A 25,130-nucleotide genomic window follows, 5' to 3' on the forward strand; every position below is an offset into this window, starting at 1 on the left:
AAAGACAGTTATATATAACATTGGTTTTTATCAGATATACAGTCTACAGTTTGCTCGTTAATCTCAAATGGTCAACTGTTTTCTTTGAAAACCTTATCTTTACAGATTGAACAAGAAAAGTTGGCATCTATGAAAAAGCAAGATGAAGACAAGGATAAGAGGGATAAAGAAGAAAAAGAAAGCAGCAGAGAAAAAAGGGAGCGGTCTCGAAGCCCAAGAAGGTACCGCACAATCTGCATACCTGATATTTTGGGGGGTTTATGTTAATTTATTTTTAATTGAAGGATAATTGCTTTACAATATTGTGTTGGTTTCTGCCATACATCAACATGAATGAGCCATAGGTACACCTATGTCCTCCCCACCTTGAACCTCCTTCCCACCCCTCTAGGTTGTTACAGAACCCTGGTTTGAGTTCCCTGAATCATACAGCAAATTCCCATGGTCTATCTATTTTACATATGGTGCATACCTAATGTTTTATGAGTATCTTAGGTATTAAAATATTGTGTCCAGAAAGTTACACAGTTTAAAAAGGAAGCTAACAGTACAATTCAGGAAATTTTTCCATCATACAGTTTTTGTGGTGAGCTATGGCTTGCCTCTGGACTAAGATATTTCTTGTTTTAAGACAGATCATCATTTGACTATAATAATTATCTCTAAAATCTAGGTAAATTAGTCAGTCCCTTAATTCCTAAATCAAAATCTTGGCTTGTCTTTCATATTGCTTTAAATTATTTTGAGTTACTTTAATGTACTCCAATTCTTTTTTTAGTTTTGTTTTTTTTTTTCAATTAGAAGTCTATACCTACTAGCCTTTCATATTGCACTTTTCTTAGATGGTTGTACTGAATGCAAAACAGATACTTGCTTGCTTTTTCCTTCCATTGAGACTATGGTTAGGTTCCCATTTTTTAATCCATGATTCAACTTTTGTATTTTTGCTGGTGAGAATTCCATTAGGCTTTCCGTTTTTAGGATTCTAGTATCTTCATAAATTAGCTGGCTGGAATTAGTAAAGAGAGCAGGTAATTTCTTTGTCCCTTTTATTGATATACTTGATATGAAAAGCTGTTAGCAGGGAAGCAGTAGTTCTAGAGTTATGCACAAATCATAGTGGTAACTATTTGAAGTGAACCAGATTTACTCTTTTATTTCAGGTTAGGGAAACTGCTGTTGAAATGGAAAAGGGGCTTCTCTTCCCAAAAAGCTCTCTTAGGCAAGTTTGATACATTCATCCTCTTCTGAAGAGCATATTGCTTTAATTGCCCTAGTCATTTTTTGTGCAATACCAAGAGTACCTGATGAATTTTGATGGGATCTGTCTGGATCTAAACTGCTTTTTTAGATCTGATTTATATGCAGAGTGTCCCTGATAGCTCAGTTGGTAAAGAATCCACCTGCAATGCAGGAGACCCTGGTTCGATTCTTGGGTTGGGAAGATCCCCTGGAGAAGGGATAGGCTACCGACTCCAGCATTCCAGCCTAGAGAATTCGATGAACTGCATAGTCCATGGGGTCGCAAAGAGTCGGACACAACTGAGTGACTTTCACTTTGAACGGACAGCTTTCTTATTTCTACATATTTCATTCCTTTTACACGTCCTCTTCCTGTAAAAAGTTGTCCTTTGGTCTTCTCAACTCTCAGAATGATTAAGAACCTAAATCTAGAGTCCTAGGTCAGTATGTTCCTCTCTTATAACTGTTATGGGACTGCCCTGGTGGCTCAGACAGTAAATAATCCACCTGCAATGCAGGAGACCCAGGTTTAATCCCTGGGTCAAGAAGATCCCCTGGAGAAGGAAATGGCAGCCCACTCCAGTATTCTTACCTGGAGAATTCCATGGACAGAGGGGCCTGGTGAGCTACAGTTCATGGGGTCACAAAGAGTCAGACATGACTGATTAACACTTAATAACTGTTACACTAGAGAATGTTATTATCCTTCATTTGCTTGTTTTTCTGGTGTTATCTCAGCCCTTTTCCTGTTAAATAAATGTGAGACAATATCTTGTATCTATAGGAATTGCACAGGTGTAGACAATGGTGTAAAAGGTTAACCTCACTTATTTTGACCCTTTTCCCTGGTCCACGTTATTTAAAAAACCTGAAAAAAAAATTGCTTTCATCCTAGACGCAAATCCAGATCTCCTTCCCCTAGAAGACGATCTTCCCCTGTCAGGAGAGAGAGAAAGCGCAGTCATTCTCGATCTCCCCGTCACAGAACCAAAAGCCGGAGTCCTTCCCCTGCTCCAGAGAAGAAGGAAAAAACTCCAGAGCTCCCCGAGCCATCAGTGAAAGTAAAAGAACCTTCAGTACAAGAGGCCACTTCTACGAGGCAAGTACATAAAAATTCATTTTTAAATATCACAGTTTTAGTCTGTTATTAAGTGACAATAAATATCCTTGTGAGTTAGAAATGTAAACTTGTTTTCCTTACAGGTTTTTAAAATGTAAAGTTAGATTGTTGAAAAGAAATTAAAACTTTATAGTAGAGTATAAGTAAGATGACCCAGAGGTGACCCCTGCTACCTGCTGGTGGTGCTGTTTCAGATATTGTATATACTGTAGCTTGCTCCCCCATCCCCCGTATCATGGACACCTTTGCACTCTTAAAAAATACATGTGATTAAAATTGTTAGTTGTTCACTGGATTTCAGTGATGTATATACATCTTTCTAGATGTCTTCATAGATTTTGAAAACTTTTTAAAGAGAGAAATAACTTTTTCATATCATTGTATTAAGACTTAGGAGTCTGAGTAGAAAAGGCACAAAATAAGCTTTTTTTCAACCTCCCACCCCCACCCCACAGTGACATCCTGAAAGTTCCCAAGACTGAACCAGTACTAGAGCCTAAAGAACCTTCTCCAGAGAAAAACTCCAAAAAGGAAAAGGAAAAGGCCCGACCAAGATCTCGGTCACGTTCCAAGTCAAGATCCCGGACACGTTCTCGCTCTCCTTCTCATACTAGACCAAGAAGGCGCCATAGATCTCGATCAAGGTGAGTAGTGCCTTTAAGATCTGAATAGATGTTGGATTTTTATGTGTTCTCCTAGGTAGAGGTAGGTAAATTATTTCAAAGCAGTAGAAAATTTAATTTAGCACAGGTTTATGTTTTGGATTTCCAGAGATAATTTGAGAACACTCTCTACATTCTATTAAAAATCTCCACACAAATAAGAAATTGTGTCCCTTGAAATCCATTTTTTAAATGTAGCTGTTGAGAAAACTGTGCTAAGGAATTCATTCCTTGCGTATGGTTTATTCAGATTCTAATTCTGTTGTGGCAGATCATACTCACCTAGAAGGCGGCCAAGCCCAAGAAGACGGCCATCTCCTCGAAGAAGAACCCCGCCGAGACGAATGCCTCCTCCACCAAGGCACAGGAGGAGTAGATCTCCAGTGAGACGGTGAGGGTTTGGGGGTTTGGGGGGGTGGCTTTTCTAAATGTGGAGCTGTCAGGTGTACAGAAGTGCATTTTGTCTGTTCCAGGCTAATCTTTGAGTTAGTGTTCCTTCAGGAAAGAAAAAAAAAGAACTCATGAGCAATAATAGGTAATGTCTCATGAAGGGATACCTCATTTGAGGTGTAATGCTGTTATTTTTGAGTGATAACACTTAATCCAGTGTTAGAAGATTAAAAAAACAAGACATTCACCATCTTTTTGGGTATTTGTGTTCATCTTTACCCTTTTGGACCCTACCAGGAAATCTTAAACCAAGTAAGGGAATTGTCCACCTTCTCCTTTTGGCTTTTGATTACCACTAGCTTCTGAATATAGATGACTATAGAGTCGATAAACAGCTTTTGTTACTGTTCAGTCACTAAGTCGTGTCCAACTCTCACAACCCAGTAGATGGTAGCCCACCATGGGATTTCCCAGGCAAAAATGCTGGAGTGTTAAAATAATCCATTATACATAATGTTTCTTCCATATTAAAGAAATAAGAGTACTTAACAATAAACAGTTCAAGTAGAAATGAAATGATTTGAAAATTACAGCCTCATTCCATAGATAATAACCATTAATGGCAGTTTGGTCCTATTTTTGAAGAGACTTGGCATAAAAGTCACTTTGTCAATACTGGTGTTCTTAATTTTTAAATTAGCATAAGGTAAAATGTTAGGATCAAACACTTTGAACAAAAAGATTATTGCCACACCTGCCTTGAGTAGAGGTGTAGTGTACTGGTAGCAGAGTTTTGTGCCTTCTTGACGATGCATTTCACCTGTTTTTAGAAGGAACTGGTTATTGTGCTTCAGATTATATTTAGGACAGAGTTTTTTGTGTTTTGAGTCTCTGAAGTTTTTTCAAGGAACCAAATCAACTTGGAGATAATAAGCTCTGTAATTTTGTTTTGTTTCTGCAGTCTGAAGTTTTCCAGAATCCCATATTTTTAAAGAAGATATTTTGGAGGAGTTCTCTGGTGGTCTAGTGGTTAGGATTAGGCACTTTAACTAATGTGGCCCGGATTCAATCTCTGATTGAGGAACTGAGATTCCACAACCCTTGCAATGTGGCCAAAATAAGACAGAAACAAACAAAAAAGACAGTATTTTTTTCCAGGGAGGAGTTGTCCAGATATTTTGGACCATTTTTTATAAGTACTAATAGAAATTATGGAATTGATGTTACTAGTGAAGAGACTAAAGATGTAAATGGTCAATTTTAGGCATCCCACTTTTCTAAAATTTATTGTTCCTCCTTAGGAGAAAAGTAATGCTGGTGCTTTGTAGTATAAGGTTAGTGGAAACAGCTACTTCTCATACTGGAGTTTTGCAAACAGTGTGTTTTAATTGCTTACTAAGCCATTTAGCAGTCAAGATAATTTGCAGATTGTGTAAGATTCCCTTTCAGCCAGTTTTTGTCTCACACTTAAGGTAGGGTTTCTTTTTTTCAGGTTCTCAGGAATTCTTCCGCCAAAGGTGAATTCTGCAGGTACACATAATTGCAACAGAACTTACCACAGATTTTGCCGCAGAATTCGAGAGTCCCCTGCTTCTAAGTTTATGTAGCTAAATGAATTCCTAATATTGTGCTTTTTTTTAATGCAACATAAAAGGTTGCTTGACATTGTGTTATTAAATGAAAAAATACTTTGCCACCCCAATTTTGTATGCAGACTCCAAAGCACTCATTATTCCTAAGGCGAGAAGAGACCGGTTAGTTGTATAGCACTTGACATTTTATAACTATGGGAAAGACAACTCTCAAACAGAAGCATTTATCAGAATAAGTTATTTAGTTAGTCTCAGAACTAGCTGTTTCCTATCCTGGGTTATGGTTTTGTTTCACACTTTTTTAAAAAAGCAAACTCATTTATGTGCTTAGCTACATAAACTCAAAAGTTGGATAAAAATAGCTGTATTTTTGTGTAAACTGTACATATACATACCTGTAAGGTCATTCTCTCTAAACATGCAGTTAATGAACATGAGTACTTTGTTCCACAGAAGAAGGCGTTCATCGGCATCCTTGTCTGGGAGTAGTTCATCATCATCTTCATCTCGTTCCCGGTCACCGCCAAAGAAGCCTCCGAAGAGGACATCCAGCCCTCCTCGAAAAACTCGTAGGTTATCTCCTTCAGCAAGTCCTCCGAGGCGAAGGCATAGGCCATCACCTCCAGCTACTCCACCGCCAAAAACTCGTCATTCCCCAACACCCCAGCAGTCAAACCGTACAAGGAAAAGTCGTGTTTCTGTCTCTCCAGGGAGAACTTCAGGTAAAGGTAAAAATCACATAAAAACAGTATGTTCTTCTTCATGTTGTCCCTGCTCCTTTCAGAGTATGAGATAGCTGGGTAGTATTTGTGTCGTGCTTTTTGTAAATTTGCTTAGACTCTCACCTTTTTTTTCCTGCTTTAAGCTCCTGGGGGTTTGCTGAAATGGAGTTTACGTGTAAAATGGTTTTGTTTTTAGCATTGCCCTCTGGCGTTGAGTAGGTGGGAAAATGTACTATTACCAGCCGTGGGCTGTTAGAGTTGGGGTAACTTACCAGAAGTTTGTGTTGTCATGGTAAAGGGATCGTTTTATTACTATGAGACCAGTTAACTTTTTTTATACCCTGCAGATATTTTGTTTGATATCTTACTGGAGGACTTAATATTCTGTTTTAATTCTTTCTGTGGCATATTGTACTCTCTAGGGAGGAACATGGTGTCCTCCTAAAAGCTGGTTGGTTTTTTTTAATTTAGGCTCTAGGCAAGGTTCTTCTGAGTGTCGTCCTTGCTTTATTCTGCAGATTGATTTCTGAGGCACTTATGATCTGTGATCCTGCCAGGCAAGTAGAATGCTATGTTAGTCTTGAGTGAAGGTTGTGGTCTGCTGGCGTTTGTTTCTTAAGCGTTAAATACACAGTGGAGAAAAACTATGGTATCCATTTTGAGTTGAGCCTCTGGTACTTAGGGCTGGAATAATAAACAACCTGATAGGTGAGTAGAGGGGGAAGGGTGAGATCATAAAAGAACTGTTACAGTAACTGGGTTTTAAGGAGCAATCTGTAGATTAATATATATTGGGATTGCTCTGATCACATTTAAGTTTTCAGGTTATAAATGAAAAAAATGGGGATATCGCAGGCAAAATCTTGACTGTTGCGTTTTTTTGAGGTTGACGAGAGCAGCATTTCTAATCAGCACCCTGCTGCTTCGTTTGTGTCCACCCCTCCATCACCCCCTGGCCCCATAACTCTGCAATATGGTGATTTCTAGAAAGACATTTTGCTTTTTTGAAGTCTGTTAGTGTGAAGTGTAGACATGCTGTCAGAGTGAGGGGTGAGGGTACTGTCAGATGCTGGTAATATGTAAAGAGTGATTAGATTATTTCTGAACTTCAACAGGTTAATGTGCTGATAACATGAATATTATGCAGTCATTTTTGTTGCATTGACTCATCAGACTGACAGCTGAATAAAAACAGAGATACCTTTAAGTATGGGTGTCTTAGGATAACTTACTTTCATAATAATCATGTCCCATATTACTTTCTGTTGAAGAGTTCCCAGTCACTGATGCCTATTGCCCTGACCTATTTTTCTTTTCTGGTGAAGTTTTTGCACTTCTGAATACTTCTTTCCTTTCTCTGGAGCTATAAAGTTGTCTAGTTTAAAAAAAAAAAAAAATGTGTTATAAAGGTACCTGTTACCTTGCAGACATATATCAGATTATGATTTTTCTATTTACATCACCAAAGGGTAATTAAAGTACCTGAGCGGAAGGACTGAATCCTTATTAAATAAGTTGATTAAGCATTGTTACCTTTCTTAGGGTCTGCACAGGTACCACCTCTTGTTTTGATATGTTGTCAGAAAGAGTGGACTGCTGCTTTTTGAAAACAAGTCACAGTGAAGGGAAGTGAAGGTGGAAGACAAGGGACCAGTTATATTCCTGGAGCTGATGGGACAGGTCTTCCATGTCCAGGCAAAACCCAACCAAAGAAGCAGACTGTGGGCAGTGTAGTGAGAGCTGCCTTTTGTCCACTGAAGCTGAATACTGGTTCTAACTACTTGGAGATAAATAGCTTTTTATAGTAAAGAGATCCCAACCCTTTGTGATGAAATTTCAGAGCTAGGAAAGACTTCAGGGATTGTCATCAGGAAACAGGTTCTCAGGTTAAGTGATTGAGTCAGGGTCAACCAGCCAGAACTAGAATTTGGGTTCTCAGTTGAAAAATGTCTCCCAGCTTTCCTAACCCCAAATGCCTGTTTTGATTGTTAGGGGAGAGAGATGGAAGGCAGGATCAAGTTTTTCAGCTTCTGTACCTGGTAGTGTGATTTCAGAAGTTCCTTTCTTGTCTCCACTGCTAATAAGAGTAGTGATACCATTGAAAAGTGATATATTTTACTTTTGTATTTCATGTGGTAGTTATCAATCACGGCCTTAAGGTTCTACTGTTAATAGTGGGTGGATGGAGTGGGAGGAAAGAAGGAAAACTTTTGGAGAATTAAAGGTAAACTATTTGGAATATAATACACATTCTCATCTGAAAGGAAGCATTTTGTAATCAATGGCATGTCATAGTTAAATTGGCATTATCTTAGTACATAAAACAGTGCTTTGAAATCAGTGAAATATTTAATGAAATATGTTTCCAGAGGATCTGTACCTATAGTGGTGATGAAAATTTTAAGTTGAGATCAGTGCAGCAATATAAATTATGCTCTGTAAATACTTAATGATTCTTTTACTAATAATTCTGGTCACAGAGTAGCTTATCTTTACCAGATTGATCTTTCAAGCAAGTCTGCAAAATTAATGATTAATAGGACTACTGAAATAAATTTAAAATACTGATTTTTCGGTGACTTCGGAGATTTCAAACTTCATGCTAGAATGATTTTCCCCATTGAACACTAAAAACGAAACAACATCAACATAAAAATAAGCTTTTTTTTTTTTTTAAGATAAAAATGAACTGTTGAAAAATCTTACCTAGACAAGCAAGCACTGATGAAACAGTATTAATAATACTATGATTCAGTTAGTCTTATTAAGCCAGAGTAGGGAGTATGTTTAGCACTGATTATATCAATAATGACTCAAGACTATTTTAGCCAACCCATTGTAGAGATTAAATCAGGATAAAACTCCAAATACAAGCTTCCGTAGGGGAAAAATATAATGTTATAGCTCAATTGCATTATTTACTAAACAGGCATTTATTTGCCAAATATATAGCAAACATAACCACATTTTTGATGTTTCTTAGAGGAAAATGCATTTTGGCGTCCAAGTACACATTTCAGAACCCAGTTCTCTAAAGTGGTACTTTGATATGCAGGTTTATAAACTAGATCCCCTAAAATATCATTTTAAGAGTTGAAGATTCACTGACACTTAAAAATGAAGAGGGACCTATCCAGAAAAGAGCTTTGCACGTTTAAAATTTTAAAGGCCTTTCTATTTGTGCCTTTGAATTTGTTAAAATGCATGTTTTAATATAAATTTATTTATTTTAATTGGAGGCTAATACTTGTTAAGTGCAGTCTTGCTACTGATCACTAATTAAATGTCACTGGATTATCTAATCACTGGATTCATTAGCCATTCCAGTGATTTGTCCAAAAGGCTTATTATTAGGTAGAATTAATAAAAAGTATAGTTAAATTCTTTGATTGGATTGCCTCAGCAAAGATGATTAGATTGCCGTTACTGCCTCTTAAAATAAATCTTTAGAGAAATTTGAATATGAATGTCTGTTAAACAAAATTATATAAATGTTAGGTTAAACATTTCATGTTAATTGCTTCAGTGAAACAAAAACAAATGTGAGGATCCTGAGGGGATCATATTGTCTTCAGGTTTAGTTCTTAGAGGACTGTTCTCTGATATTTCAGGTTAATCTTAGGTAAAATTAATGATTATGTATAAACATTTGATTTTAGTTGAAGCAATGGGATGGATAGTATAAACAGAAATAGTAATTGTTAGAAATTAAAGCTTATGCCTATGCCATAGAAATAGTGTCTTGGATTCAGATCCTAGTTCACTTGAATTATTTGGGTGACTTTGGTTGAGGTTACTTTTTTAAATTAAGCTTTAGAAAGAAACCTTTAGTCTTAGCGTTTAGTATTTTTACCATGGTGCAAGTCTGCATATATATATATGTATGATTTTATATATTGGCTGTGCTGGGTCTTCATTGCTTCTTGGGCTTTTGCTCTAGTTGTGGCACGCTGGGGCTGTGCTCTAGTTGTGCACGGGTTTCACGTTGCAGTGGCTTCTCGTGTAGCTGAGCACTGGGCTCTAGGGCGTGTGGGCTTCAGACCCTGAGGTGTGAGGGCTCAGTAGTTGTGGTGCACAGGCTTAGTTGCTCCGTGGCATGTGGGATCTTTCCAGACCAGGGATTGAACTCGTGTCTCCTGCATTGGCAGGCAGATTCCTTATCACTGAGCCACCAGGGAAGACCAACTTTTTTTAAAGTTTTTTTCATCTCTTTAGATGACCAATTTGTTCCTCAGATTTCCAGATGAAATGTTTTTCTCTGTGAAAGTTTCATCAGAGCTTATGTATTAATTGTTTATCATCTTTATTACTTTTCTGGACCAACCTGTAGTAGTGCTTAAAAGTGCTTACATGGTCAAGAGTGTGTGCTTAATGTAGCACAAAGAGGTTTACCAAACTGAAGTGAAGTGAAGTTGCTCAGTTGTGTCCAACTCTTTGCGACCCCATGGACTGTAGCCCACCAGGCTCCTCCCTCCCTGGGATTCTCCAGGCAAGAATACCGGAGTGGGTTGCCATTTCCTTCTGCATACTGAACTGAACTGAAATGCTATTCTCTGAACTGGTTCTCTTGGGAGAAAGTTTGAAAGTTTTAAAGTCATTGTAGAACTTTCTGAGGCTTTTCACCAAACATTTATGAATTACTTCTTTTGCTTCAGGTAATGACAACAGGATCTTTAAAAGAACTTTTTAATTGTCAGTAAATTATTTATGAGAAGAGTCACACTTTTTTTGTATCATTAAGATGTGTAGCCTTTTGTTTCGTTTTTTTAATGTATGTAAGTGGGGCTTTTTTTTCCCCTCCCCGCTTGTTTTTAGTGACAAAACATAAAGGTACTGAGAAAAGAGAATCCCCTTCACCAGCACCGAAGCCTCGGAAAGTAGAGTTGTCTGAATCGGGTACGTGTTTTGTGTTTGTTTTGTTTTTTAAGCTGAATTTGATTCTGGTTAAAGATTAATTATAGTTTATGGCTTAATGATTAAGAGCTAGGACTTGGAAGTCAGACTGGCCTGTTTGAATCCCTAGTTCCACTACATTTTGCTTTAATTACTTAATTTATCTGAGCCTCTTCTCCCCTCCATCTCTGAAATGCGTAATAGTACCATCCTTTAGTCTTTGGTGGTTAACTGAAATAATGTTTATAAGTGCTTGGCACACAGCCTGAACTGTCACAAATGCCTGGATAAGTTTATTTTTTCATTATATTTGGTGAAGATAATCTAAATTAGCATTTAAATTGACATTTTAAGCTCCTCCTTTATTTGGGGGAAAAAAAAAAGAGTAGATAGTGCTTGACCCAGCTATCACAGGTAAAAGTTTAGGAGAACATTTCCCAACTCAAATATGTATATTTTCTGTATGCATAACTAAAGAAGCACTTTCTAAATGCGTCCTTCTTTCAGAAGAAGATAAAGGTGGCAAAATGGCTGCAGCAGATTCTGTGCAGCAGAGACGCCAGTATAGACGACAGAACCAGCAGTCTTCATCTGGTATGGACACTGACTACATGCTTTTTCTCTCTGCATATCCTAATAAAAATATTTAAGATAAAAATATCCGTAAGTGTAGTGAGTGTATTTAGGAGAAATATTCTTGTGCCTTCATAGAAATACGAGGGATTGTTAGTTTTGGAGCTTTGGTATTAAGTACTTCCTTAAAAACTTAATTTTCTTCTAGATTGCTGTAAAAGTAATAGATCTTCAGAGTACAAAATTTAAAACAGGAATAAAAATTGGAAAAGTATGTTTCTTTCCTCAACCCTCAGTCTTACTCCCCAAAGGTTTTATTTAGACATTTTCTGTGCATGTATTAAGTATCTGTAGTTTAAAAACAAACCAAAAACACCTAACAGGCTCAAACTGTAGATTATATTGCTTGCCTTTTTAACTTACTATATCTAGACATCTTCCCCTGTTAGTTCTTAAGGATCTACCTCATTTATTTACTGGCTGCAACATTTTTAAAATATTGATAATATATTATGGAGCCACTTGCCTGTTTGGACAGTTAGGTTATTTCTAGTTTTTTTCCTGTGTATGTGTTTATATGAGTGTATCTATAAAATGAAATTTCTGAATTAAAATGTACATACACAGAAATCTGATTTTAAAGTCAGATATATTGGTTTTATTAACTCGGTTGGTATTTGTGATGGAGTCTAGACACTGCCTTTCCTTTTCATTTATAAAATGGAAACCAAAGCATTCCACAATGACATTAAGTCAGTTAAAGCTATATAGCTTTTGCAGCTCATTTAAGATATAGTTAATTATGGAAATGTTTGAAAATGCATTTATGTTTTGGATATTTTTTTGATGTTTATAGGAAATGTCAGATACATTTTGTTTGATAAATAATAGGGATATGAAGTAAATTATTCAAACCCCAGTCAGGCTTTCAGTAGCCTTAAAAGTGCTTAGAGTAACTAGAATTAAGTAATTGCTCGAGTTTGACTGAGCAAAGTTTGACTGAGCTTTTTGGAAAATCACTAGATTCTTAAGGAGTGCTGTTTTCTTGGCTTGTGCTATGGAAATGATTTGTATGAAATAATTATATAATAATATATATTTATGTATGCTTGACTTTGAAGTCATTGAGCCCATATTGGTAATTGTCTTTTTTTTTTCAGAACTCATGGCTTGTATGTGTGCTCACTTACATTAGTGAACTTGATTTGCTAATTTGGATACTCCCTCTGCTTAGCTTCCAAAAACGGGTACAGGCTGTTAAGCATACATCTGATGTAAATTTTTCTTTATTGTGTAATTTTAGATTCTGGCTCCTCCTCTTCCTCAGAAGATGAACGACCCAAAAGGTCCCATGTGAAGAATGGTGAGGTAGGCAGGCGACGGAGACATTCCCCTTCCCGGAGTGCCTCTCCATCACCTCGAAAGCGCCAGAAAGAGGCTTCCCCTCGGTAATGTTTTCACTCTTGATCTGTAATTGTGATAAAGCTTCATAACTTAAGGGATGGGCTGTGGGCTTGTTTAGAATTTGGTTAACTCCATTTCATTAGCGCTTATAGTAGGAAATGGTCAGATTTGGGGGTATTTGCATTTTGTTTTGTTCAGTGATTATTACTGTTTAATGAGAATTTAGTAAGTTTGTACCAGCATGTCATGCATGTGCATGACCTGAATAGACCAGTTAAATCATGGCATTTACTTCCTGACTATCTTTGAACATCTAAAATATATATATATATCTCTCTCTATTAATTTGGTGAATGGAATTCTTGACACTTGTTTTTTTCCACTGCTCTCAGGATGCAGATGGGAAAGCGATGGCAATCGCCAATGACTAAAAGGTTGGTTAGATGCTATTTTGTAAATTAGGATTACATGTCAAAGTTCTAGTGACTTAATTTACTGTTTAGGTAACATCCTGTTCTCAGGTTTACAGGTTATGATGGTGGAGAAGTTCCTCAGTTGTTTTGGTTCGATTTAATTATATTTTCTTACACATCAAATTAATGAGGTAGGACAGTAGTAATAGCTCTTTGGATTTGGGCAGGGGTGGGGGGGACTTTGTGATGATGATAGGGAAGGCAAGAGAAACTTAGGAGAGACATTTAAAAGGTTAAAAAATGACTAAGGCTTAAAGCAATATTTTTCATGCTTCTAAACTTTTGTCTTTGGCTGTTGAATATTCCTTCCTTAATAGTTAAAGATATATTAATCGTGCTCAGTCGTGTCCGACTCTTTGGGACCCCATGGACTGTAGCCCGTTCTCTGTCCGTGGAATTCTCCAGGCAAGAATACTGGAGTGGATTGCCATTTCCTTCTGCAGGGACTCTGCCCAACCCACGGATCAAACCCATGTCTCTTGCATCTTCTGCATTGGCAGGCAGATTCTTCACCACTGTGTCACCTGGGAAGCCCAAATATTAATCATACTTAGTGTAAAACAGTAGTTGTTGCATGTATAACTTGTCCTCATTGCCATGTGACTAAGGAAATGATGTGGTTCTGAAGAGGCCACTGCATAGATAATAAGCTGTCTTCATTCTGAGACTTGTCTATTCCTAATTCCTGAGGGCTGCTTTGTGTTTCAAGGCTTAATGAAACTGGTTCTTACATAATGTGGGGTGGTGGGGGACTTCTATACTCAACAGTGTCTACACACAGTTGAAGGCTTGGGTTGGCATTAAGTGTTCAGAGTAACTAGAAGATATTTACCTTTTTCTCTTTTAAATCCCTGAAATGTGTGTCATATCAGCTTAAAGAAGCTGTAGATCTATTCAGTGTCAAGATTCCAGTTATAAGTGATTATCAAGTTTTTCTTGTAGTTCCTTAAGTATGCTAGTTATTTTATTTTTAACAGGTTATGGTTTTATTCTCTTTTCAATTTTCTCACATGGAAACATAGGGAAAGAGACCTTTTAGTTATGCCAAGCCTTTCATTTTACAATTGAAACTGAGGCACAGGGTGAATATCTCATGTCATTAGTATATCATAGATTCTAATCTGAGTTCAGGTTTGTTTTGTTTTGTTTTTAATGAGAATATTTTAAAAGAGGAGCCATATAATCAACAGTAATAGCCTCTTGTGCTATTATATCTACTGATAACACACTAGGAGTTCTGCTTTATATCATCTCATCACTCAGGTTTGTGAGTGTAAACTTTTTCTCTTTGAGTCAAAACCCAGATGTCTTTACCCATTTGAAATCTTCATTACCTGTATTAACCCTGCTAATGAACTGACTTCTCTTTTACTGTCTTTCTTGTAATTAAAATTTTGGTATCTGCATGTCATCTGAAGCTGATCTGTCTTGACCTATTGGCCGCTTGTAGTTTATGTCTTAAATCTGTTTAAAGTGAAATCTTAGTCTTCACAAAGCATAAGCAAGTTTAAGTTAAAAATCAAGTTTGTTAATGAATGTTAGAATTTTCATTGTTCTGTTAATGAACTCTTAGTTTTATTGGGGAATCAAGACAAGTTAACTTGAGAAAGTGTGCCTTTTGTGGTTGTGCAACAGAGCTCAGAATAAAGGTCTATGATTCTTATCTATATTTTAACCACAGTGCTCCTCATGATGGCTTAAGTGCTCAGGCAGCTTTCTTTCTTTGTCTTTGGAGTAGTGTTTTTAATTAATTGTTTGCAACTCATATTCAACCACAGGAACTTTTTTTTTTTTTTTTAATCAAGAACTTGGAGCACTGACACCCAGATTTTGGGCCTTTAATTTAAAATATCTATATTAGAACATTGTATTTTTCTAGGCTTTACAGCAGTTCTTCCTAACAAGGAATCAAAAGTTACTTGAAGAACCTTTTTATTAATAACCTATATCAGCTGGACCACAGCCAAGACCTGGTGAACACAAAGTTCAGATAAGTTTCCCAGCTGTTTCCAATGTACAGTCCAGTTAAAAAGCAACTCCCTGAGGTAGTGTTATCAAAGTTTTTTCACCTTGTGTCATGTTAAGAATGTTTTATGTGACCCAGACTGCATATTTATATACTGCAACAAAAGTTTCACACAAGAAAATTTACCATAGTTAAAACACTTAGATTTTCTCTTTTCTTTCTTTTTTTAATTTAAATCTGTTCTGACGGAGTTTTGACTGACTGCAGTGTAGTTTGAAAAACACTGCTCTAGGGATGGAGTGATGGCTCCTGCCCTTTGGGTTAACAGTGACTGAAACTAAATCATCTCGATCACTTAGTTACAGATGTTACTGACTCTGAATCAACTATAATTCTTCTTTGGTTTAGTGGTAGACGGAGGAGAAGTCCCTCCCCACCTCCCGCCAGAAGGCGACGTTCTCCTTCTCCTGCTCCTCCACCTCGTCGACGCAGGTCTCCCACACCACCGCCACGACGAAGGTATTTATGAAATAGGCTCGTGTGTGCTAGTGGGAGCAACTTTGGATTTCTGTGATTGAAACATTTATTCGAGTGGCCTCGTCCAGCTGTTTACAAAATACCACATATTATACATTTCCATTTACCTGACAAGTCCAGGACACACAAATGTAGAGGGAGAGAGAAAGTAGATTGGTGATGGTGGCCAGGGTGGGATGGGAACTGGGAGTCATGATGGTTGAAGACTGTGAATGCAGTTGACCTTCAGCGAGGTCAAAGGTACCAACGAGTAGCTAATAATCTGACTCTAACTTTACAGTTGGGCCTTCCATATCTGTGGATTCATCCAACGGCAGGTTGTGTAGTACTGCTGTGTGTATTTTTTAAAATCCACATATAAGTGGACCCATGTAGTTCAAACCTGTGTTCATGAGTCACCTATATACTAAAACAATTGAAATTGGGTGAATTTTATGATTTGTAAACCATATATCATTAAAAGAGGTTAAGTAAATTAAAAGAATCACTCTAGTGATTTTAGGGGGAACATTTTTATGTTCAAATATTTTCAGCCCATTGAATATGGGTTGGTTAAATCTCTGGATACTGGGTCTTTGAACACAGAGCACTGACCATCTCAGACAAACCCAGATTGAAAGCTATTCTACATAGTAACTGATTAGTACACTTCAAAGAAAAATGGATTGTGAGAGAGACTGAGAAACTGTTATAAATTGGCAGAAAGACTAAGGGCATGGGACAGTTGGATGCAATGTAGGATCCTAATTTTTGGAACCTGGAACAGAAAAAGAACATTACTGGGGAAAACTAAGGTGGCATTAGTATTTTTTAGTTAAGAGCAAATTAGCACTAAGGTTCATTCTAGTCTTGGCAGTTTTTCTACAGTTATATGAGATGTTAAGTGGCACGTCTTTACTATTGTTCAGCTCCTCTGTCAATAAAAAATGATTTCAAAGTAAAAGGAAAATTTTTTTTAAGAGAATTGCTCAAACACATTATCAAACGGTATAGTGACTACACCCTGAATGCCTTTTATGTGCCACCTAAACCATTAAACGCTTTATGTAGTTTATCTTTAGTCCGCAAGATGGTCTTGCTTAATAGTGGTATTCCCATTTTCCAGGTGAGGAAATCTGGGTTCAGAGTTATTGCTGCTGCTGCTGCTAAGCCGCTTCAGTCGTGTCCGACTCTATGTGACCCCATAGGCAGAAGCCCAGAGTTACTAATAAGAGTTAAATGGAAATGCATTCTATGATGTTGCACAATGTATGGCCTTTCCCAAAGATGATTTTTAGACAGTAAAACTTGGGAGCTCAAGGTCTGAATGTTTCAGGAGAAAATCAAGTGGTTGAAGCTTATATAGGGATTAAGCATTAAGAGGAAGGCCAAGTGGGACTTCAGCAGGAATGCATTCTCCCTAGCAGTAGATTTCCATTGAATACTGTTCTTTTGACTCCCAAAATGCAAGTCTCTCAGTGAGGGCAGGGTGATGTCTTTTAAACCTTGTGCAAGTGAGCACTAATTGTTAATACAGAGTCCAAACACCAGTGTAGAGAGTGTTCCCCATAGGACAGCTCTTTAAAGCAGACTTCTGAGTTCAAGTTGCATAGTCAGTAGAATCTTATGAATATAGTTATCTAGTTTCTACATAGTAGTAATGGATTTTCAGTTTCTTCAGAGCAGTGCAAGATTCTTTTCTGAAGAAATATTAAATTGATTCTACATGGGTTTTGCTGAATGACTTGACAAATTTGAATTCAATCTGAACCCTAAATCTCCACTACCCAGAATGTCTTATTTGTTATCATCTAGGATACACAGTAATTTACTAAGTGATTTCTCTTTTTTTTTAAACTTAAAGGCATGGCATTTCCCCTTAGAAATATTCTCTTTGGTGTTGTAAGTGCATAATTTTTTTTGCATTCTGTTTTTAGTCCTGTTGGACCTTTAAGCTTTCATGATGTATTTTTCCTAGGACTCCGTCTCCTCCTCCACGTCGTCGCTCACCTTCCCCAAGAAGATACTCTCCTCCAATACAGAGGAGATACTCTCCTTCTCCACCTCCAAAGAGAAGAACGGCTTCACCCCCTCCCCCTCCTAAACGAAGGGCATCACCATCTCCACCACCAAAGCGTCGGGTCTCCCATTCACCACCTCCCAAACAAAGAAGCTCCCCAGTCACCAAGAGACGTTCGCCTTCATTGTCATCAAAGCATAGGAAAGGGTCTTCCCCGAGCCGATCTGCCCGGGAGGCCCGGTCACCACAGCCAAACAAACGGCATTCGCCCTCACCACGGCCTCGCGCTCCTCAGACCTCAAGTCCTCCACCTGTTCAAAGAGGAGCACCATTGTCACCCCAAAGAAGGCAGTCCCCATCTCCAAGTTCTAGGCCCATTAGGAGAGTCTCCAGGACTCCGGAACCCAAAAAGATAAAAAAGTAAAAACGTTTTATCCTTTTTGGTTAGGAACACTTAACTTGCGTAGCTCTTTATGTTTGGAAGCTCCTCCCTCCCCCCAACCCCCAACACACACACAACACACACATTTATAACAGGAAAGAACAGCTGTGAATACAAACTTTAAGGCAAATTCTCGGTCCTATTCATATATCCTTTTCTGTTTTCAGGATAGTTCCTTGTGGTATGAGCTAAATGAGGATTTTATTGGTTCTTAAGGATATCAGGTTAATTGAGAAGTGTGCTTCCAAATCCAGCTCTGAAGCAATGCATAGGATGCTTCTTGCATGTCTATAAGACTGATAAAAGCAGTGTTAAATATGGCATTACTAATTTCCTACAAGAAGAACCATTAATAGAATGGGTAGAGGATAGTGGGGCTTGGAACTACTCTCCAGGAGACTTAAATGATAAAAATTGTGTCGATACAATCAACCAGCAAACTAGTGCTGTAAAATATTAAAGTTGGTGATCTGATTGTGTAATGGTAGTTGGTGGTTTTCTCTTAAAGAAGGATCTCTGTTTTGAATGCTGAATGTTTTATTTTTTCCTTCTGTTTCTAGAGCTGCCTCACCAAGCCCTCAGTCGGTAAGGAGGGTCTCATCTTCCCGATCTGTCTCGGGATCTCCTGAGCCAGCAGCGAAAAAGCCCCCAGCACCTCCGTCACCTGTCCAGTCTCAGTCACCCTCCACCAACTGGTCACCAGCGGTACCGGTTAAAAAGGCTAAAAGCCCAACACCAAGCCCATCACCGGCAAGGGTATGTCTGCCCTGTTGTGGACATCCTTTATAAGTGTAAATGGTTACTTGGAAGGAGAGAGGTTTTTGTCTTTTGTAGTTCAGAGGACCATAATTTTCTGTGATTCAGATGGACTTCAAAAGGAGGCGCATAAGTGGTGGTGTTTGCATCACTGTGCATGCTTAATACTCTATAGACATCCACTAATTTCCAGTGTCTTTTATAGTATTAATTTCTATAATTTTGGTGGTGAAGGTTGAGCTATATAAATAACTTAGAAAAATGGGGGGAAAAAACACCTTGATTCTAATATTATCTAGGAGCAAATTAGTGTTTCTGTTCTCTCTAGTATTATTTGGGAATAGTTACGATTACACAATCAATGAAAGTTTTGATCTTCAGTTCAGTTCAGTCGCTCAGTCATGTCCAACTCTTTGCGACCACATGAATGGCAGCACGCCAGGCCTCCCTGTCCATTACCAACTCCCGGAGTTCACTCAGTCTCACTTGCATCGAGTCAGTGATGCTATCCAGCCATCTCATCCTCTGTCGTCCCCTTCTCCTCCTGCCCCCAATCCCTCCCAGCATCAGAGTCTTTTCCAATGAGTCAACTCTTCACACGAGGTGGCCAAAGTACTGGAGTTTCAGCTTTAGCATCATTCCTTCCAAAGAAATCCCAGGGCTGATCTTCAGAATGGACTGGTTGGATCTCCTTGCAGTCCAAGGGGCTCTCGAAGAGTCTTCTCCAACACCACAGTTCAAAAGCATCAATTCTTTGCCATTCAGCTTTCTTCACAGTCCAACTGTCACATCCATACATGACCACTGGAAAAACCATAGCCTTGACTAGACGGACCTTTGTCGGCAAAGTAATGTCTCTGCTTTTGAATATGCTATCTAGGTTGGTCATAACTTTTCTTCGAAGGAGTAAGCGTCTTTTAATTTCATGGCTGCAGTCACCATCATGTCTATTAGTATGATTACATTTTATTTTTTAAGAAAAGTATCACAAGATGTCAAAATGTCACCAGTGGTTTTGGAGGAGAATAATTAGTGATCTTTAATTTTTCTCCTTTACATTTTAATGCTCTTAATTTGGAAATACATTATTTCTGTAATAACAAATGAATATTGGAACATGTAAAATATTAGATGAAACAGAAAGTACGTTATTGACCCAGATAGTCTTATCTTGGAGAAGGCAATGGCACCCCATTCCAGTACTGTTGCCTGGAAAATCCCATGGATGGAGGAGCCTGGTAGGCTGCAGCCCATGGGGTCGCTAAGAGTCGGACACAACTGCGCGACTGCACTTTCACTGTCCACTTTCATGCATTGGAGAAGGAAATGGCAACCCACTCCAGTGTTCTTGCCTGGAGAATCCCAGGGACGGGGTAGCCTGGTGGGCTGCAGTCCATGGGGTCACACAGAGTCGGACACGACTGAAGCGACTTAGCAGCAGCAGCAGCAGTCTTATCTTTGGCAGGCTACGTAAATAAGAGTAACATTCTTGTTTTTACATCATCAAGCTTACATATCATTGGGATAGTAAAATATCAGAGCTTAAACTGTTTTCCTTTGTGATTCATTAATCGTGGCAGATTCTTATATTGTATAAAAAACATCAGTAGTTAGTTGTCCATCTTAATCGGGTTGTGTTATTGTGCAGACTAGTTGAATGATGAGGAATTTTAAGTAATTGCTTGGAAATATGAAATTAAAAATTACATTACAGACTAGATGCATTTATAGCAGAAACTACTCTTGGCTTAAATTTGGAATATATGCAGTGGAGAATAAATAACCCTGCATTCTAGAGATCAGTGACTAGAGATGTGGCAATCACACACACTTATAATTAGGGTAATAGTTTTTTATTACTTAGGCTGGTATGATGGGTGATTTACAGATATTCCCATTTTTAATTATCGTAAACAGCTTTATTAGGGATTGTAATACTCAATTGGGGTTGATAAAAAGGCCTCAGAACAAGTCAGACAACTTGTGTGAGGTTGACCAGTAGGTTCAGGAACCAGAATTCAGTTTGGGTGAGTTCAGAGACTTTTCTTCGTATTCATCATGGAGCTTTTCCTTGCATCTGGAAGTAGACCCAGCCTCAGGCCAGTCTTGGAGACCTGGTTCATGGTTTGTGACTGGGAGACCTGGCGCACATGCTCAGTTGTTTCCGTCGTGTCTGACACTTTGCGACCCTGTGGACTGTAGCCCACCAGGCTCCTCTGTCCATGCGATTTCCCAGGCAAGAACACTGGAGTGAGTTGCCATACCCTCCTCCAGGGGATCTTCCTGACCCAGGTATCAAACCCACGTCTCCTGCATTGCAGGCAGATTCTTCACTGCTAAGCCACCGGAAAAGCCCAAAGTTAGTTGGGGAAATTTAAATCATTTACCTTCAGGATCTATTTCAGCTCTTGGAAGTCTTTACTCCCATCTTTAGGAGTACTTTTCTTGGTGGTGACTGGTCTTGGACCTTCTTCCCCCTGAAGCCCTATGAAATCCTGAGATTAATTCAGCTGGTTATTCCCTTGAAATAAAATTTTTCATTGGACAGGTTGACTTTATTGCTTTTGTTTTTCTGGATTTCTAGAATTCAGACCCAGAAGGAGGTGGAAAGAAAAAGAAGAAAAAGAAGGACAAGAAACACAAAAAGGATAAGAAGCACAAGAAGCACAAAAAACACAAGAAGGAGAAGGCTGTAGCTGCCGCTGCTGCAGCCGCTGTGACCCCTGCAGCTGTAGCTGCTCCCACAACCACATCAGCACAGGAAGAACCGGAGGCAGAGCCAGAGCCTAAGAAGGTATTTATGGGCCCTGTCTTGCAGTTTGTACAAAGAGCTAAATTATTTGGTGTGCAGAAGTAGCTTGTAATTTTCTTCTAATAATTAGATGCCCAGTGTTAACTCTGTTCTGATTGGTTTCTCTAGGACCACCCACCAAGAGCAGGAATTTGCTAAGGCTAAATAAGAATATGAATAACGTTCAAAAGGCTTAATGTATATTTTAAAGAGCACTTTGACGTGATTAAACATGTAATTCACCCATTTAAAGTGGAGTGATTTTATGGTTTAGTATATTCACACAGTCGTGCTGCCATCACCACAGATAAGACTCAACATTGGCAACCGTTGTCTCAAGATTTAACGATACGACCTTTCTGGTTTGTTTGTTTGTTTTTAGGAGACTGAAAGTGAGGCTGAAGATAACCTTGATGACTTAGAAAAGCACCTGCGTGAAAAGGCCCTGAGATCAATGCGGAAGGCTCAAGTGTCCCCACAGTCCTAGGTGGAAATGTTTGTTACGATGTAAATTTTATTTGGTTTGTACGCAATTCAATTTCAAAATTGCTAAAATGTGTTTGAGCTTTAGACTATAACATTTGTTGTAATAATTGCTAGGTTGAAGTTCACCATGTAAACAAGGGCATGGATTTACATTGCAAAGGTGTCCCCAGTGTGTTAGTGACATTCTTTCATTGACAGCTGACATAACTTCGTTTAGAGTGAAGTATTTTAAGCCAAAAAAGAAAAATCCCCTTTTTAAAAAAGGGGGTTTAAATACTCTTGGCATTCTTATGGTTCCTTTAAATACCCCTGGCTATTCCCAGAGGTTTTTCTTTCTTTTTCTTTCCTTTTTCTCATTTGAGTCTTAGCACCCATTTAAGTTATGATGCTTTCAACCTTGATGGTTTGCAAGCTTGCCCAGAAATAAGACCACTGTTGAACTACCACAAAAGTATAAATGAATATTTTAATGCCACAATCTTTCCTGTTGCCTGTGGAGTCTCTGCTGAAATGAATCAGGATTCGAGCTCTAAGATGAGACAGAAAATGAAAGCATGTTGTTTGCCAGGACACTGTGGGTTTATATAGATGTGTAACAAGTTGATTTGGAACACTGGAATTTCATTCTTTTCTCTTTTTTTGTAAAGGCAATTAATTAGCCCCAGGAAGGATCCTTCAGTTACGTAAAATTTTGTTTTATGAAATGTCATGGCTCCATTCATAATTTTGTCTTGTTCCAGTCAGTATATACAACTTTCAGAGCTCTTGTATTTGGAAAGCTGGAAGGGCCCAGACTTTGAAATAGTGTCTTGTTTTCACTGTTATTGTTTTGTTTTTGTTTCTGTTTTTTTTTTTTTTTTTTTTAACTAAAGCTATATAAAGCTTGTGGATTAAACAGAATAAATTTCTAAATTTAAAAATGTTGGCCACTCACTTTTATTACCCATCTGAACACTGCAGGAGACCCACCTTAGAAATCTTACAGTGCCTATATTTTTACCCCCTTGGCAGCTTTGGCAGAGGAAGGATTGGGCAAGGGAAATACAAGGTGATAAAATTGTCCTGGCATCTTTATTTAGTAATATGATAAGTGCCATGAGAGGGAAGTACACAGTGAGATTGGAACATATATAATGGGCAGGTCAGCCAGGCATAGGGGAAGAGAAGAATTTCAGGCAGAGCACACAGTATGCATACCCCAAGGCAGAAGGAGTGTGGCACATTCCAGGAAGTGAATGAAGGTTAACAAATGACTGGAGCAGCCTCCCTCTATCAGAGGTGCGTTCATGCACCTGTGTGGGGGGCGGGGCGAGGGTGGTTGGTATGGGTGGTGTCTGGTGTCAGTGGGTATGGTGTTTGGCTCCCTACTGGCCATTTTTTAATTTTAAGATTGAGGAGAGTAATATAATTTGAGAGAACTTGGAAGCTGATAACACTATGTAAGGTAGAACAGTAGCATTCACATCTCTGTGTATGGGGCAACTTAAGAGAGCGTTCAAGGATCTTCCATGTGACTTCCTTTTGATTTTACAATTCGGTAATGTTGGAAATGCACAGAATATCCCGTATCTAAGGTGGTTGCTCCTGACTTACCCCTTCCAATATGAACAAACCCATGAACATTATTTGGGGGTACTTGTGTCTAGCCATTCACTCATTCAATGCATTTGTTCACTTGTCTCATTTATTCAGCAGGCTTTCCTTCCTCCACTTGCCTGAACTGCTTGTTAAGGTAAGCAGCAGCCTTCATTTTGCCAAAGTGAGCGATCAGTTTCCCTCCTTCGCTAGCCCTGCTGGCAGACTTGGACTTACTCGCTCCTTTGCTGAAACCCTTACCTTCTAGAGGGCACACCAGGTTTCCTCTACCTCACTAGCTCTTTTCTCTCTTCGTGGATGCTTTGAAATGTGATGTGATGGGAGTCTGGAGAGAAAGCTGCCGAACACAAAAGAATCCCTAGGTCCTTTGATTTTAAATGTCTTTTTGTTGATGTGTCACGTCTTCCAGTTAAACTTCCCCTTGACCTAGACCCCTGTCCAGCTACCTGGTTGATAAGTTCATTTGGGTGTCTGAAAGGCATACCAAATTGAACGTGTCCTCCGATCTTGTCTCAGTCTCATTTGGTAGCTGTTACATTCACTCAGAATTGAGTCGATAGCGTCAGTGGCGGCGTCCACCGTCCAGTACTCATGCACACAGGCCGTTCTGTTCCCAGTAGCCTGTCAGATCATGGTGGTAGTTTAGTTGCTAAGTCGTGTCTGACTCTCTGCGACCCTGTGGACTGTAGCCTGCCCAGCTGCTCTGTGCATGGGATTTTTTCAGGCAAGAACTTGAAGTGGGTTGCCATTCCCTTCTGCAGGGGATCTTCCCAACCAGGGATCCAACCCAGGTCTCCTGCATTGGCAGGTGGATTCTTTACCAACTGGGCTACCAGGGAGTCTTGTCAGATCATAGTACTGCTCAAAACCCTCAAGAGACTCTTCTTTCCTGCCTCAGTAAAATCCAGATTTCTTACTCTGGCCTGCAAGACCCAGTAGCACCTGCTTGGGCATCCTCATCTCCTCCCCTCAGTCTGCTCAAGCCATATCTACGTCCTTGCTCTTGCTTTGATCAAAGTTGTTCTCTCCAAAAGCCTTTGTTTTCACTGCCCGATCTAACCTGTTTCTTTACTAGGTTTTTTTCAGACAGGCTTTCCTGACTTCTCTTTTTTCATTTATAGCGATGATTACGACCTGAAATGACGTATTTTTGGTCCCTAGGGACTTGGTCTTGCTTGTGACTGTCCTCAGTGCCTAGTAGGCTGTAGAGGCACAAATACTGGATGAACAGATGGGAAAGAAGTTTAATTGACTGTCATTTGCCGGACATTGCTGGGGCTCGAGGTGAGGAACGCGAAGACATGGTGACTCCTGCCAGCTATCTAGGATTTGCCTCCTGGGGATAAAAACATACAATCTGGAGTGGGCAAGAACATAAGTCTGGCAGGCCAAAGTTTCTGCCATAGCTTTCCACTGTGTGACCTTGGTTAGAGTTACTTAACATCTAAGTGCTTCCCTTTCTTGGATCTGAGTCAAATAATGGAAC

The 25,130-nt window shown here is 38.9% G+C and overlaps 1 protein-coding gene across 5 annotated transcripts in view; it reads left to right on the forward strand.

The window, feature by feature from the left end:
• Positions 1–22,968, forward strand: part of SRRM1 (serine/arginine repetitive matrix 1) — a 29,369-nt gene extending 6,401 nt beyond the window's left edge. For 2 of the 5 annotated variants that reach the window (XM_010830069.1, XM_010830064.1), the window contains 14 exons: positions 106–221; positions 2,138–2,341; positions 2,818–3,006; positions 3,296–3,415; positions 5,460–5,734; positions 10,544–10,624; positions 11,129–11,215; positions 12,498–12,642; positions 12,991–13,032; positions 15,446–15,556; positions 17,532–17,993; positions 18,576–18,771; positions 21,356–21,565; positions 21,945–22,968. In XM_010830069.1, coding sequence (XP_010828371.1) covers positions 106–221; positions 2,138–2,341; positions 2,818–3,006; positions 3,296–3,415; positions 5,460–5,734; positions 10,544–10,624; positions 11,129–11,215; positions 12,498–12,642; positions 12,991–13,032; positions 15,446–15,556; positions 17,532–17,993; positions 18,576–18,771; positions 21,356–21,565; positions 21,945–22,049 — 2,343 coding nt within the window. In that variant the 3' untranslated portion in view covers positions 22,050–22,968. The remainder of the gene's footprint in view (positions 1–105; positions 222–2,137; positions 2,342–2,817; positions 3,007–3,295; positions 3,416–5,459; positions 5,735–10,543; positions 10,625–11,128; positions 11,216–12,497; positions 12,643–12,990; positions 13,033–15,445; positions 15,557–17,531; positions 17,994–18,575; positions 18,772–21,355; positions 21,566–21,944) is intronic. The other 3 variants (XM_010830066.1, XM_010830068.1, XM_010830067.1) reach the window with 3 other exon arrangements.
• Positions 22,969–25,130: the final 2,162 nt, after the last annotated feature.

Source organism: Bison bison, unplaced genomic scaffold (genome assembly GCF_000754665.1).
Source record: "Bison bison bison isolate TAMUID 2011002044 unplaced genomic scaffold, Bison_UMD1.0 scf7180017864516, whole genome shotgun sequence".
NCBI classification, from domain to species: Eukaryota; Metazoa; Chordata; class Mammalia; order Artiodactyla; family Bovidae; genus Bison; species Bison bison.